The sequence below is a fragment of the Anser cygnoides genome, chromosome 26 (assembly GCF_040182565.1).
Source record: "Anser cygnoides isolate HZ-2024a breed goose chromosome 26, Taihu_goose_T2T_genome, whole genome shotgun sequence".
In the NCBI taxonomy this organism is placed as follows: Eukaryota; Metazoa; Chordata; class Aves; order Anseriformes; family Anatidae; genus Anser; species Anser cygnoides.
The window spans coordinates 5,890,244-5,902,661 of record NC_089898.1 but is presented as its reverse complement, the minus strand read 5'-3'; the positions used below and the strand labels follow the sequence as shown (position 1 = coordinate 5,902,661).

Here is a 12,418-nt window from a genome sequence, read left to right as displayed (position 1 = left end):
GCATATCCTGCAGCCGGTGCAGCTCTCACCCGAGGAGCATATCCTGCAGCCGGTGCAGCTCCCCCCTGTGGGGCATAACCTGCAGCCGGTGCACCTCCCACCCGAGGGGCACCACCTGCAGCCGGTGCAGCTCCTCCCCGTGGGGCAGCTCCCCCACACCGCTCTTCCCTGTGCCCCTGTCTGCCAGTGCGGACAGCCCATGGTGACGGGGACACTGGTGCCCCACCATGCGCTGGGGCTGGGGCCCAGGGCCGTGCTCCACGGGGAGCCCCTGCACCCCGCAGGCACCTGCCTGTTGCAGGCCCCCGCCCACCGCAGGCCCCCGCCACCCCTCGTCCCGGGGCCTCGGCTCCGGGGGCAGGCGCTCCCCACGCCCCGCACCGTGACCAGCAGCCAGGGGCAGCTGCCGGAGCCCTGCGACCATGCCGTGGGGCTCAGCGAGGACCAGGGGCCCCCGCTGCCTGACCCCACTCCCCCCGAGCCTTTCCTGGCTCCATCGACCCGCAGCACCCAGACGGCGACGCCCGACGGTGAGTTTGGCGCTGGCACAGCCGCCCCGTTGTCGCCCCACACCCATGAGCCATGGGAAAGCTGACATCGCCTGTCTTGGGGGATTTTCTTGCTTCGTCCTCAGCGGCGACAGCCCCGCAGGTGCCTGAGGAGCCCCCGCAGCTGCCCGAGCTGGGCCCTGATGCCTTCGCCGAGGCCTTTCCAGAGCTGGCAGGGGACAGCCAGCTGCTGCAGCACCTGCAGGACCAGCTCCTGGCCGACCTGGACATCCCCGGCACGGAGGAGCTGTTCAGCTGGCTCGAGGCCGTGGAGCCCCAGGACGCCTTCCCCGATTCGCCCAGCAGTCCTGCCCTCAGCCGCCTCCTCTCCCAGCTGCCCGACCTCTCCGAGGACATCGAGGAGCCGAGCACGCAGGGACTGGAAGCCACAGGAGCCCTCGGTGAGGTACCCTCAACCCCTGGGGTGTACCCCGAGAAGGTTGGGGGTGGGCTGTTGGTGCAGTCCCCTATTGTGCTGGCATTGAGCCCCCCGCTCAGCCCTGCAGCCAGTCCCCTGCCCGGTGCCCTTAGTAGACCCCTACCCAGTCCACCCCTGAGTCCCCCCAAGAGGTCCCCTGACACCCAGGTCCTCAGTTCCCCTAGTAGACCCCTGCCCAAACCCCCCCTGAGTCCCCCCAAGAGGTCCCCTGACACCCAAGTCCTCCGTGACCAGAGGACACCCCTGCCCAAATGCCCCCTGGGTCCCCTCAAGAGCCCCCTGGCTGCCCCTGCATCCACCGGCACCAAGCGGGGGGCCAAGCGCCCCGCGCCCACCAGCACCCCCGGGACAGCGGAGAGCTCCCAGCCCAAGAGGCCAGCAACAGAGAAACCCCCCGGCAAGGAGAGGAAGATGCTGCTGGGCCAGGGTGTCCAAGGCCCCAAGACCCCTTGCCAGGGACGCCGTGCCAGGGACGCCAGGATGTCCAAGGCCCCAGGACGCCGTGGCAGCAGCAGGAAAGACGGCAGCGGCAGGCAGCAGCCAGCGACCAACAACAGCCGGGCGCCCAGCAAGAGAGCCCGAAGCCCGGGGGCTGCTGGGGGGCAAGGAGCAGCGTCGCCGCCTCCCCGCAGAGCACGACTGCTGCCGGAGACTCCGAGCGCGGAGCCCAGTGCCGTGCGGCCCCAGGACAGCCTCTGTCCCCAAGGCGTCAGGGCCAAGACGCTGCAGCGCCAGCGCCGGGGCACAAAGACCCCCAGCGAGACTTTGCAGCCACTGGGGGTCAGGGTGAAGGCGCTGGGGCCAGTGCGCCAGCTGCCCTGCGTGCAGCCGCAGCCCACCTCCAGCAGCCCCAGCACGATGCCCAGCGCCGCGCAGACAGTGCCAGGCTCCAGCGCTGTGCCCGCTGCCCCCCAATCCCCAGCTGGCGGCAAAGAGAAGGTGGTGCCGGCACCACCAGGCAGCACGGCGTGAACAGGGGACGCTGCCCTAGAGCAGGCGCCCAGAGCGCTGTGCCTGCCAGCCGCGGGGGGCCAAGCGCAGCGGGGGGCTCTGCCCACACAGCCGCGCATGCTGCAGCCCCTGGCACGGCCCCGCGTGGACTACGTGCCCTGCGTGGGGCCCTGGGCAGGCGGTGACGCGGCGCCCACGCCGCTGGAGGAGCAGGAGGAGCCGGTGCCCATCACGCTGCAGCAGCGTCCCGAGCGGGAGCGCCTGAAGCAGCTGGCCCAGGAGGAGCGGCAGCGGGCGGCCCACCAGATGAAGATCGGCCCCGTGCAATTCTTCGCGCAGCGGCAGAAGGACGGGGCCATAGCCAAGTATGCCGGCTACCCGTGACCCTGCGCTCCTCGACGGCCCCTGCAGCACCCAGTGGTGCTGAGCTCAGCACGCAGGCACAGAGACCTCTGCAGGCACCTGCTCCAGCTTGAGCCGCACTCTTCAGCCCTTTCCCCTCTCGCTTGCCCTTACCCTTCTTTAGTGCTGTAGCTAGTCAGTGTTTCTCACTGTCAGGGATGGGCAACGGGGGGGGATGGGAGATGGGGGGGTCACGAATGAGTGTTGGGAGTGTTGCGATGGAAGCTGTTGGGATGGGCAATACCTGGCATGGGCAAGTTTGGGCATGGGAACTGCTTGTTGGGACACAAAATGGCAGGGATTGAAAGCTTATTTCTTCCTTTCTGGTCCTTTCTCTGCTTTATCGCCTTTTTTCTTAAATTCCTCTAGTGTAGGTGTTCACTCAGCAACGCCTCTGCCTGCAGTTGTTCTGGCAGTGGGATGCCGAGGGGATTTAATGCAGCCCGCTCCCGCTGCCCATGCTCAGTCCGTGAATGGATGTGGGCATGGCCAGCATGGACGGGAGAAAATGGGTGGATGGATGGATGGATGGATGGATGGATGGATGGATGGATGGATGGATGGATGGATGGGAGTTGGGAACTGAGCCTTGGGATCAGCAATGGGAGGTTGCTGGGATAGGAAATGATCAGTGGGATGGGAAGTCATGACGGTGATGGGGATTCATTAGTGTGAAATGATGGGATGGGAAATTGCTAGGTGATTTTGTGATATTGTGATCATGGTGGATTTTTTGTGATATTTTGTGATGTTGTGATCATGGTGGTGATAGGAGAGCATTAGGCTGGGAAAAAATTGTTTACATTAATAAATTTTATTGATTGTCTTTTTAATGTATTGTATGATTTGTATTATTATTTTCTATTCCTTTATTATTAAACTCTTTATCAATGCCTATGAGCTTTTATTTTCCTTCCGATTCTCTGCATGTTCACTCAGGATGGGGGGACATGAGCGAACAGATGTGTGGTGCTGAGCGGCCTGCCGGGTTACACCACAACAGACTTTTTGGCAGCCAAGCTGGGGCACAAAGGGTTGAGCTAACGTCACATCTGACCGGAATGTTTTAAAAGAGTGTTTCTTATAAGCTTTCTCTGAGATTGATAGTTGCTGGTCACAATGTTGATTTTGTCCTTTCTGGTGTTGTTTTTCTGTGCTTTTTAGGTGCTTTTTCTTAATCCCTTTCTTGTTGTTTATGATCCCTGGGGGCTGGCCTATGTTTGTTGATGGTTTTGCCCACTTGCAGGTAGCACGTGCTCCTCTTGCACCGACGGTGAACTTAACCCAGTATTTGTCCCCGAATGACAACCTCTGTGGTTAGACAAGGAGTTAAAAATTCCAGCCAGCGATCAGCCCTGAGGCAGGATGGCTACAGGTGGCAAGGGCTGGGGGGGGATGTGGGCCGGTTTTTATCACGATTGCCACCTCCGATGGCTTTGGAATTCAGCCCTGAACAAATGTGGTATCCTACGGCGCTGCTAAAAGGTTTTAGAAAGGTGTGCCCCGATGCTGGCAGTGCCAGAGATTTACAGCTCGCCAAGTTGTCCGAGAAAAATTTGGATTTGTTACCCGATGCGCAAGAAGCCAATCCAGACACCAGGTCGAGACACAGTTTTCTTTCAGAACTGCGCGAGTCTGGGTACCAGGTGGTTTCCCACAAAGCCAGCACATGGAAAGATTTTCCACGCCACGCTTGATACAATCTTTTATCACTACATTTCCATGCTAGTACAATCCCCTAACTTCTCACAGGTTCCAGAATTAGCCTACGGCTGACATGACAAAATGATTCTGCGCATCCTCAGAGGGGAAGGGTCTCCTGTTGGGCTGGGGTCTCTCACTCTAGGGCTGTGATTTTTTGTATTAGAATGAGGGTACTTCGTATTAGAATAGCTTTCCATTGTTTTCCAGTGGTTTCCAACAGATGGATTAGTATCAAACTCCAGTGCACGTGTGTAGGATTTTTCCTTACAAAAGTGTCTTCTCGAGTAAATAGATTCCTAGTTATTCATCCTTTAGATAGCTCCAACTCCAGGGTCATCTTTGCCCTTGCCTGAAAATACCCATTTGGTATCTGTTCTCATGAAACAAAGTTAACGAAAAACAAACAAACAAACAAACAACACAAAACTAGTTCCTAGCACCAGCGGCTTGTTTGCTGGGTCTGCTCTGTGTGTTTTGAAGACTATTCAGTACAATTCAGCACCTTCAAGAGAAATTGTGTGGGTCTATGAAAATGCGTCTTGATCTGATGCAAGCCTGTGACGCACCCTGAAGGCCCTCCAAGCCCTGGGATGGGCTCTGAGGCCCTTCCGAGCCCTGGGATGTTACCCGCAGCCACTCCAACCCCTTTGACGGGCCCTGCGGCCTCTCCAGCCCCGCTGACAGGCCCTGCAGCCACTCCAACCCTCTGACGGACCCTACAGCTGGCTCCGGGGACTGCCCTGTGGCATTCCCAGTCACCGATACACACAAGATGAAAGAATGGATGCACAAGTCATCTCGTTTAGTAAGGGAAGAGAGTCCTACTGAGAAGGGGAAGGAGCAATAGGAAGGCGAAGCAGACTACCCCAGTGGAGGGCCGTCCTAGGGAACAGCAGGCTGAAGACCACCATCTAAAAGCAGCAGTAACCAGGTGATCCCGATCTCTGGGTGAGCTGTGAGACATGCGGAAAGATTTCAGCTGTCCTCCAGGCGAGCACATTGTCACCTTGCTGCTGCCATGCTGGGATAACGGCTCCGGTGTCCGGGCTGTGTCTGTGCTGTGTCTGTGCTCTGTGCTGGGCCTGTGCTCTCTGTGCTCTGTCCGTGCTGTGTCCGTGCTGTGTCTGGGCTGTGTCTGGGCTCTGTCTGGGCTCTGTCTGTGCTGTCTGGGCTCTGTCCAGGCTGTGTCTGTGCTCTCTGTGCTCTCTGTGCTGTGTCCGTGCTGTGTCTGGGCTGTGTCTGCTCTGTCTGTGATCTCTGTGCTCTGCCTGTGCTGTGTCTGGTCTCCGTCTGGGCTGTGTCTGTGCTCTCTGTGCTCTGTCCATGCTGTGTCTGTGCTGTGTCTGTGCTCTGTCTGTGATCTCTGGGCTCTGTCTGGGCTGTGTCTGGTCTCTGTCTGGGCTGTGTCTGTGCTCTCTGTGCTCTGTCCATGCTGTGTCTGTGCTCTGTCTGTGCTCTGTCTGTGCTCTGTCTGTGATCTCTGTGCTCTGTCCGTGCTGTGTCCGTGCTGTGTCTGGGCTGTGTCTGGGCTGTGTCTGGGCTGTGTCTGGGCTCTGTCCGTGCTGTGTCTGGGCTCTGTGCTGAGTGTGTGCTCTCTCTGCTCTGTCTGTGCTCCGTCTGTGCTGTGCCTGTGCTGTGTCTGTGCTCTGGCTGGGCTCTGTCCGTGCTGTGTCTGGGCTCTGGCTGGGCTGTGTCTGTGCTCTCTGTGCTGTGTCTGAGCTGTGTCTGGGCTCTGTCTGTGCTGTGTCTGGGCTCTGTCCGTGCTGTGTCTGGGCTGGGCTGGGCTCTGTCCGTGCTGTGTCTGGGCTCTGTCCGTGCTGTGTCTGGGCTCTGGCTGGGCTGTGTCTGTGCTCTCTGTGCTGTGTCTGAGCTGTGTCTGGGCTCTGTCTGTGCTGTGTCTGGGCTCTGTCCGTGCTGTGTCTGTGCTCTGGCTGGGCTCTGTCCGTGCTGTGTCTGGGCTCTGGCTGGGCTGTGTCTGTGCTCTCTGTGCTGTGTCCGTGCTGTGTGTGGGCTCTGTCCGGGCTGTGTCTGGGCTCTCTGTGCTGGGTACGTGCTCTGGCTGGGCTGTGTCTGGGCTGTGCTCTGTGGTCTGTCTGTATTGGCCTCCTTTCTCCCCAGTTCTTCTCAGAGCCTGTCTTCAGATGAACAGTCTCAGTCCTTTGTCAGCCATCCCGAGACAAGCCACCACCCCCGACGGGACCGCTGAAATCAGAGGGTGCACCTTCCTGTCTGTGGTAGCAAGAACTCTCTGGTAGGCAACAAGATCCGGGACGAGCCCCTAAACCCTGAGAAAAATCTCAGTAATTTTCTTCAGACAGGATCTTCTGTGGAGCTTTTTTATTCGCGATTGCAATGGCGGGCATCCTGCAAGCAGGAGCGCGCAGTAAAAGTTTATCATAACCGTGTATTCCCTATTACCCGACACCTGATTTCTCCCCTGTTTCTTCATTGGCTGAGTACTACAGGTTCACAGCCTACTCGACGCACTACTATACCATATATGTACAATTTTATTTGACCAACCGTTAATTTCTCCTTATCCTTTTATTTTTTCCTTCTTCTCTTGTGACTAGAGGGCCCGTGATCTTTGCTTTTACTGATCTCGCACTGCTCATCCTGTTTTTCTTAGCTATCCTCGTTATTTTGGGACAGTGGGACCTTCCCCTTATCTGCTTAACGGATTCCCCACTGCTATGCCACACAATGCCACTTTTGAATATGCAAGGTTAGTGGATTTTTCCACTGCAAAAACACCTTCTATTGCAAAAACACAACTTTGTTTCTCACGAGCAGCACCGCCTCCCGCACCTGCTGGTGGCTCAGAGACGGACTCCCGGCTTCTCCCCGTGAAACGATTTTGGGGTTATTTATAGTGATATCGGGTCTGCTCCCCCTGCCCTGTTGGAGGAGGGGGTCACACGCACGTGGTTTCCTGGAGCCGTTGTTTTTTGTTGCGTTCGGTATGGTTTGTTCCTGCCAGTTGTGTTTTTCCCATTGTGTTTTTATTTTAAATAATGCAGTGTTGTCCATTGCAATTAAAAACTGTATATATTTTTTCTTCTCTCTAACTGTGACACCACCACTCAGGAATAAAAGAGGAGGCAGCTGGGGCCACCCAAAGTCACCACATGCAGCAACAGCATTAACAACCCGTCTGCATTTGGGGCAGAAAAGTGTCCATTTACTTTCTCTTCACATATTTATGGTTTACCCTTGCTTGGGCAGGGTTTCTCACCTCAGAGCTACACTTTCAAGCGTCTTGTGAGGGTTCTGTCACGTCCTGCTCAACAGAAATTACCACGAGGAAGCCTACTGTGACAACTAAGGGAAAGAGATGTATGGATATTGCTGAGCTCTTCTAGATTGTACCAGGTAGGAAAGATACCTATGGAGCAGATGTTAAGACCATAGCACTAATTAATTAGATTAGAAGTGGAGGAAAGGCATTTAAAGGTAGTAAAAATCAGTTACCATAATGTTCAAAGGAAGATTCAGTCTGCTTAAGGAGAAAAAACAACACGCCTAAAGTTGAAGCCACATGCTAGAAAGAGAGGAGGATGCGCAGCACGGGACGCTTCCCACAGAAAGGAGCTGCATTTGGGGTAAAAATCTGTCCCTTTTTATGTCATTGAGACATACGAGGGCGTAGGACACCAGCACTTCAGGTAACCAAGAGATGCTGTGCGTTTCGATCCGTCCCCCTGAGACAGCCACTAGGTGACGATGTTTCCAATTTTCTTTCAAGAAACCTTGCTTTCTCAGGCCCAGGTGTCCAGCTGCACATCGAGGACGTCCCTGGCTCCCAGGCGCAGTTCCCAGGCCGAAGGCCGAGCTCCCATCCGAACCCCCGGCCCGGCAGACATTGCTCCTGGCGTTGCGCAGCAGCCATTTCATGTCAGCCTTTGCTCATGGCAGTCAGCTTAGCGCCGTCAGTGCTGCCATCGGGGTGCCCGAGAGCCGTGTGAGGTCAGCAGAGAGTCACTGTCAGCCTTTGACCTCACAAAGGTGGGTGGCCATAAGTGCCCTGAGCGTCCAGCTCGCATGGAGTACTGCTGGTGGCACTCAAGGCATGGAGGTCTTGGTGGTGGAATAGGAGACGCCGATGTCCTGCTGGTGGAACAAGAGACGCTGACGTCCTGCTGGTGGAAGAGGAGACTTCAGGGTTCGAGGTCCTGCTGGTTAGAGGTGCTTAGGAGTGGGCAGCCTCCATCCCGGTGGCCGAGCATCTCCACGGCAGGGAGGCCGCGGGCAGCACGAGCCAGCCGCCCCGCGGGCTGACAGCAGAGGCCCCCGGGGATGAGACGTGCCCCACCTGCCTGGGCCTGCTGGCCGAGGCAGCACCTGAGTCCTGCGGGCACAGCTACTGCTGCGGAGAGCTTGAACCTCTTGTAAGTTTAGTCTTGACAAAGAAAACCCATCCTAAGTGCATTTGCCTTGCAGGCATTGGTAAGTTGGCCCTCCTGATGGATTTTCACTGCCACAGTAGTGCCTCTAATTATGCTACTGTTAATTAGTGCTCTACCCTTCCGATCTTTTACTAAGGTAGCTAGAGAGAAGTGCAGACACCTGTTTATTTTCTGGTAATACCTGCAAGAACCATCTATCTACATCTTCGCCAGATTCATCATAGCGCTCTTGGTACCGGTGATCTGTGTTGCTCTGGAATAAAGTGCAATCGTTAGCACGCCAAGTGTCCATGCCCTTGAATCTACCAGAATCGTACAAATCCCTGTTGGGATCTCTCTCTAGCTGTGGGCTGGCTAAGCTGTCTTTTGGATGGTGAAAATGGGAAATCGTGGGGATGGGAAATGATGAGTGGGATGAGAAATGATTGCTGGGATGGGAAGACTTCCTTGGGCTGGAAAGCCATGGGGCTAGGAAATGAAAGAGATGGGAAATCTTCCTTGGGATGGGAAAGCTTCCTTGGGAAGGAAAAGCATTGGGATGAGATACCTTCCTTGGGGAGGAAGGCATCCTTAAGGAAAGGCATTGGGATGGGAAATCTTCCTTGGGGAGGAAATCCGTGGAAAGGAAAAGCATTGGGGTAGGGAAATCTCTCTTGGGATGGGAAATTATTGGGATGGGAAATCTTGAATGGGGTGGGTAAGATTCATTGGGGTAGGAAATAGTTGGAAAAGAAATCCAAGGGATGGGAAGTCTTTGGGATGAGATCTCATGGGATTAAGAAACGCTTCGTGCTGATGGGAAATAGTTTGCATGGGAATCTGTTGGGCTGTGAAACTGTCGGGATGGGAAATCGCCGGGAGGATGAAAAGTCTTGGGATGGAAAAGTCTTGGGATGGAAAATCCTTGGGAGGGGAAAGTGTTGGAGTGCGAAACCCCCCTGGGCCTGGCAAATGAGGACTGGGACGGGAAAGGCTCATGCGGATGGAAACTGATGGCGCTGGGAAGCCTGCTTGGGTAGAGAAACTGCAGTCCTCACCAAGATGGCGGTGAGGGGCTGGTCAGCCGTTGGGGCGGAGCCCCCGTTGCCCGGGTTCCCCAACGAACCGCCCCACTCTCCAGCGACCATGGCAGGTACAGCAGCGGGCTCCCGCTCCTCCCGGGGCTGCGGCCCTGCCGGCGAGCCCAGCGCCCGAGAGCTCAGCCCAGCGCCCTTTTTCCTCACAGAGAGATTCCCCAGACGGCTGCCGCCGGTGCCGCAGACGCCCAACTCCCCCTTCGTTGTCCCAGCTGAGCCGCCAACGGTGGCTGCCTGGCTGCTGCCCTCCTTCCCCGGAGCGATGGCGGTGCCCTTGCAGCCCCCCCAGGTACCCACCCTCTCCTATGCGCTGCCCCAGGCCACCATCTGGCACGTGGTGCCGGAGGTCCAGGGGCAGGTGCTGCAGCTCCCACCCGTGGCGCAGCTGCCACCTGGGGGGCACCTCCCACCCGAGGGGCACCACCTGCCTCTGGTGCAGCTCTCCCCCGTGGGGCATATCCTGCAGCCGGTGCAGCTCCCCCCCGTGGGGCATATCCTGCAGCCGGTGCAGCTCTCACCCGAGGAGCATATCCTGCAGCCGGTGCAGCTCCCCCCTGTGGGGCATAACCTGCAGCCGGTGCACCTCCCACCCGAGGGGCACCACCTGCAGCCGGTGCAGCTCCTCCCCGTGGGGCAGCTCCCCCACACCGCTCTTCCCTGTGCCCCTGTCTGCCAGTGCGGACAGCCCATGGTGACGGGGACACTGGTGCCCCACCATGCGCTGGGGCTGGGGCCCAGGGCCGTGCTCCACGGGGAGCCCCTGCACCCCGCAGGCACCTGCCTGTTGCAGGCCCCCGCCCACCGCAGGCCCCCGCCACCCCTCGTCCCGGGGCCTCGGCTCCGGGGGCAGGCGCTCCCCACGCCCCGCACCGTGACCAGCAGCCAGGGGCAGCTGCCGGAGCCCTGCGACCATGCCGTGGGGCTCAGCGAGGACCAGGGGCCCCCGCTGCCTGACCCCACTCCCCCCGAGCCTTTCCTGGCTCCATCGACCCGCAGCACCCAGACGGCGACGCCCGACGGTGAGTTTGGCGCTGGCACAGCCGCCCCGTTGTCGCCCCACACCCATGAGCCATGGGAAAGCTGACATCGCCTGTCTTGGGGGATTTTCTTGCTTCGTCCTCAGCGGCGACAGCCCCGCAGGTGCCTGAGGAGCCCCCGCAGCTGCCCGAGCTGGGCCCTGATGCCTTCGCCGAGGCCTTTCCAGAGCTGGCAGGGGACAGCCAGCTGCTGCAGCACCTGCAGGACCAGCTCCTGGCCGACCTGGACATCCCCGGCACGGAGGAGCTGTTCAGCTGGCTCGAGGCCGTGGAGCCCCAGGACGCCTTCCCCGATTCGCCCAGCAGTCCTGCCCTCAGCCGCCTCCTCTCCCAGCTGCCCGACCTCTCCGAGGACATCGAGGAGCCGAGCACGCAGGGACTGGAAGCCACAGGAGCCCTCGGTGAGGTACCCTCAACCCCTGGGGTGTACCCCGAGAAGGTTGGGGGTGGGCTGTTGGTGCAGTCCCCTATTGTGCTGGCATTGAGCCCCCCGCTCAGCCCTGCAGCCAGTCCCCTGCCCGGTGCCCTTAGTAGACCCCTACCCAGTCCACCCCTGAGTCCCCCCAAGAGGTCCCCTGACACCCAGGTCCTCAGTTCCCCTAGTAGACCCCTGCCCAAACCCCCCCTGAGTCCCCCCAAGAGGTCCCCTGACACCCAAGTCCTCCGTGACCAGAGGACACCCCTGCCCAAATGCCCCCTGGGTCCCCTCAAGAGCCCCCTGGCTGCCCCTGCATCCACCGGCACCAAGCGGGGGGCCAAGCGCCCCGCGCCCACCAGCACCCCCGGGACAGCGGAGAGCTCCCAGCCCAAGAGGCCAGCAACAGAGAAACCCCCCGGCAAGGAGAGGAAGATGCTGCTGGGCCAGGGTGTCCAAGGCCCCAAGACCCCTTGCCAGGGACGCCGTGCCAGGGACGCCAGGATGTCCAAGGCCCCAGGACGCCGTGGCAGCAGCAGGAAAGACGGCAGCGGCAGGCAGCAGCCAGCGACCAACAACAGCCGGGCGCCCAGCAAGAGAGCCCGAAGCCCGGGGGCTGCTGGGGGGCAAGGAGCAGCGTCGCCGCCTCCCCGCAGAGCACGACTGCTGCCGGAGACTCCGAGCGCGGAGCCCAGTGCCGTGCGGCCCCAGGACAGCCTCTGTCCCCAAGGCGTCAGGGCCAAGACGCTGCAGCGCCAGCGCCGGGGCACAAAGACCCCCAGCGAGACTTTGCAGCCACTGGGGGTCAGGGTGAAGGCGCTGGGGCCAGTGCGCCAGCTGCCCTGCGTGCAGCCGCAGCCCACCTCCAGCAGCCCCAGCACGATGCCCAGCGCCGCGCAGACAGTGCCAGGCTCCAGCGCTGTGCCCGCTGCCCCCCAATCCCCAGCTGGCGGCAAAGAGAAGGTGGTGCCGGCACCACCAGGCAGCACGGCGTGAACAGGGGACGCTGCCCTAGAGCAGGTGCCCAGAGCGCTGTGCCTGCCAGCCGCGGGGGGCCAAGCGCAGCGGGGGGCTCTGCCCACACAGCCGCGCATGCTGCAGCCCCTGGCACGGCCCCGTGTGGACTACGTGCCCTGCGTGGGGCCCTGGGCAGGCGGTGACGCGGCGCCCACGCCGCTGGAGGAGCAGGAGGAGCCGGTGCCCATCACGCTGCAGCAGCGTCCCGAGCGGGAGCGCCTGAAGCAGCTGGCCCAGGAGGAGCGGCAGCGGGCGGCCCACCAGATGAAGATCGGCCCCGTGCAATTCTTCGCGCAGCGGCAGAAGGACGGGGCCATAGCCAAGTATGCCGGCTACCCGTGACCCTGCGCTCCTCGACGGCCCCTGCAGCACCCAGTGGTGCTGAGCTCAGCACGCAGGCACAGAGACCTCTGCAGGCACCTG

At 59.7% G+C, this 12,418-nt stretch overlaps 2 protein-coding genes across 2 annotated transcripts; both read left to right on the top strand.

The window, feature by feature from the left end:
- Positions 1 to 582: 582 nt before the first annotated feature.
- Positions 583 to 1,959, top strand: LOC136786972 (nascent polypeptide-associated complex subunit alpha, muscle-specific form-like). The gene has a single exon (XM_066983320.1). It carries the CDS (start codon positions 583 to 585, stop codon positions 1,957 to 1,959), a length of 1,377 nt encoding a protein of 458 aa, XP_066839421.1.
- Positions 1,960 to 10,597: 8,638 nt separating this feature from the next.
- Positions 10,598 to 11,974, top strand: LOC136786971 (nascent polypeptide-associated complex subunit alpha, muscle-specific form-like). The gene has a single exon (XM_066983319.1). It carries the CDS (start codon positions 10,598 to 10,600, stop codon positions 11,972 to 11,974), a length of 1,377 nt encoding a protein of 458 aa, XP_066839420.1.
- The last annotated feature ends 444 nt before the right edge of the window (positions 11,975 to 12,418 follow it).

Excerpts from the sequence above, each read along its gene's own strand:
- LOC136786972 (XM_066983320.1), top strand. The coding sequence starts at position 583 with ATGGGAAAGCTGACATCGCCTGTCTTGGGGGATTTTCTTGCTTCGTCC.
- LOC136786971 (XM_066983319.1), top strand. The coding sequence starts at position 10,598 with ATGGGAAAGCTGACATCGCCTGTCTTGGGGGATTTTCTTGCTTCGTCC.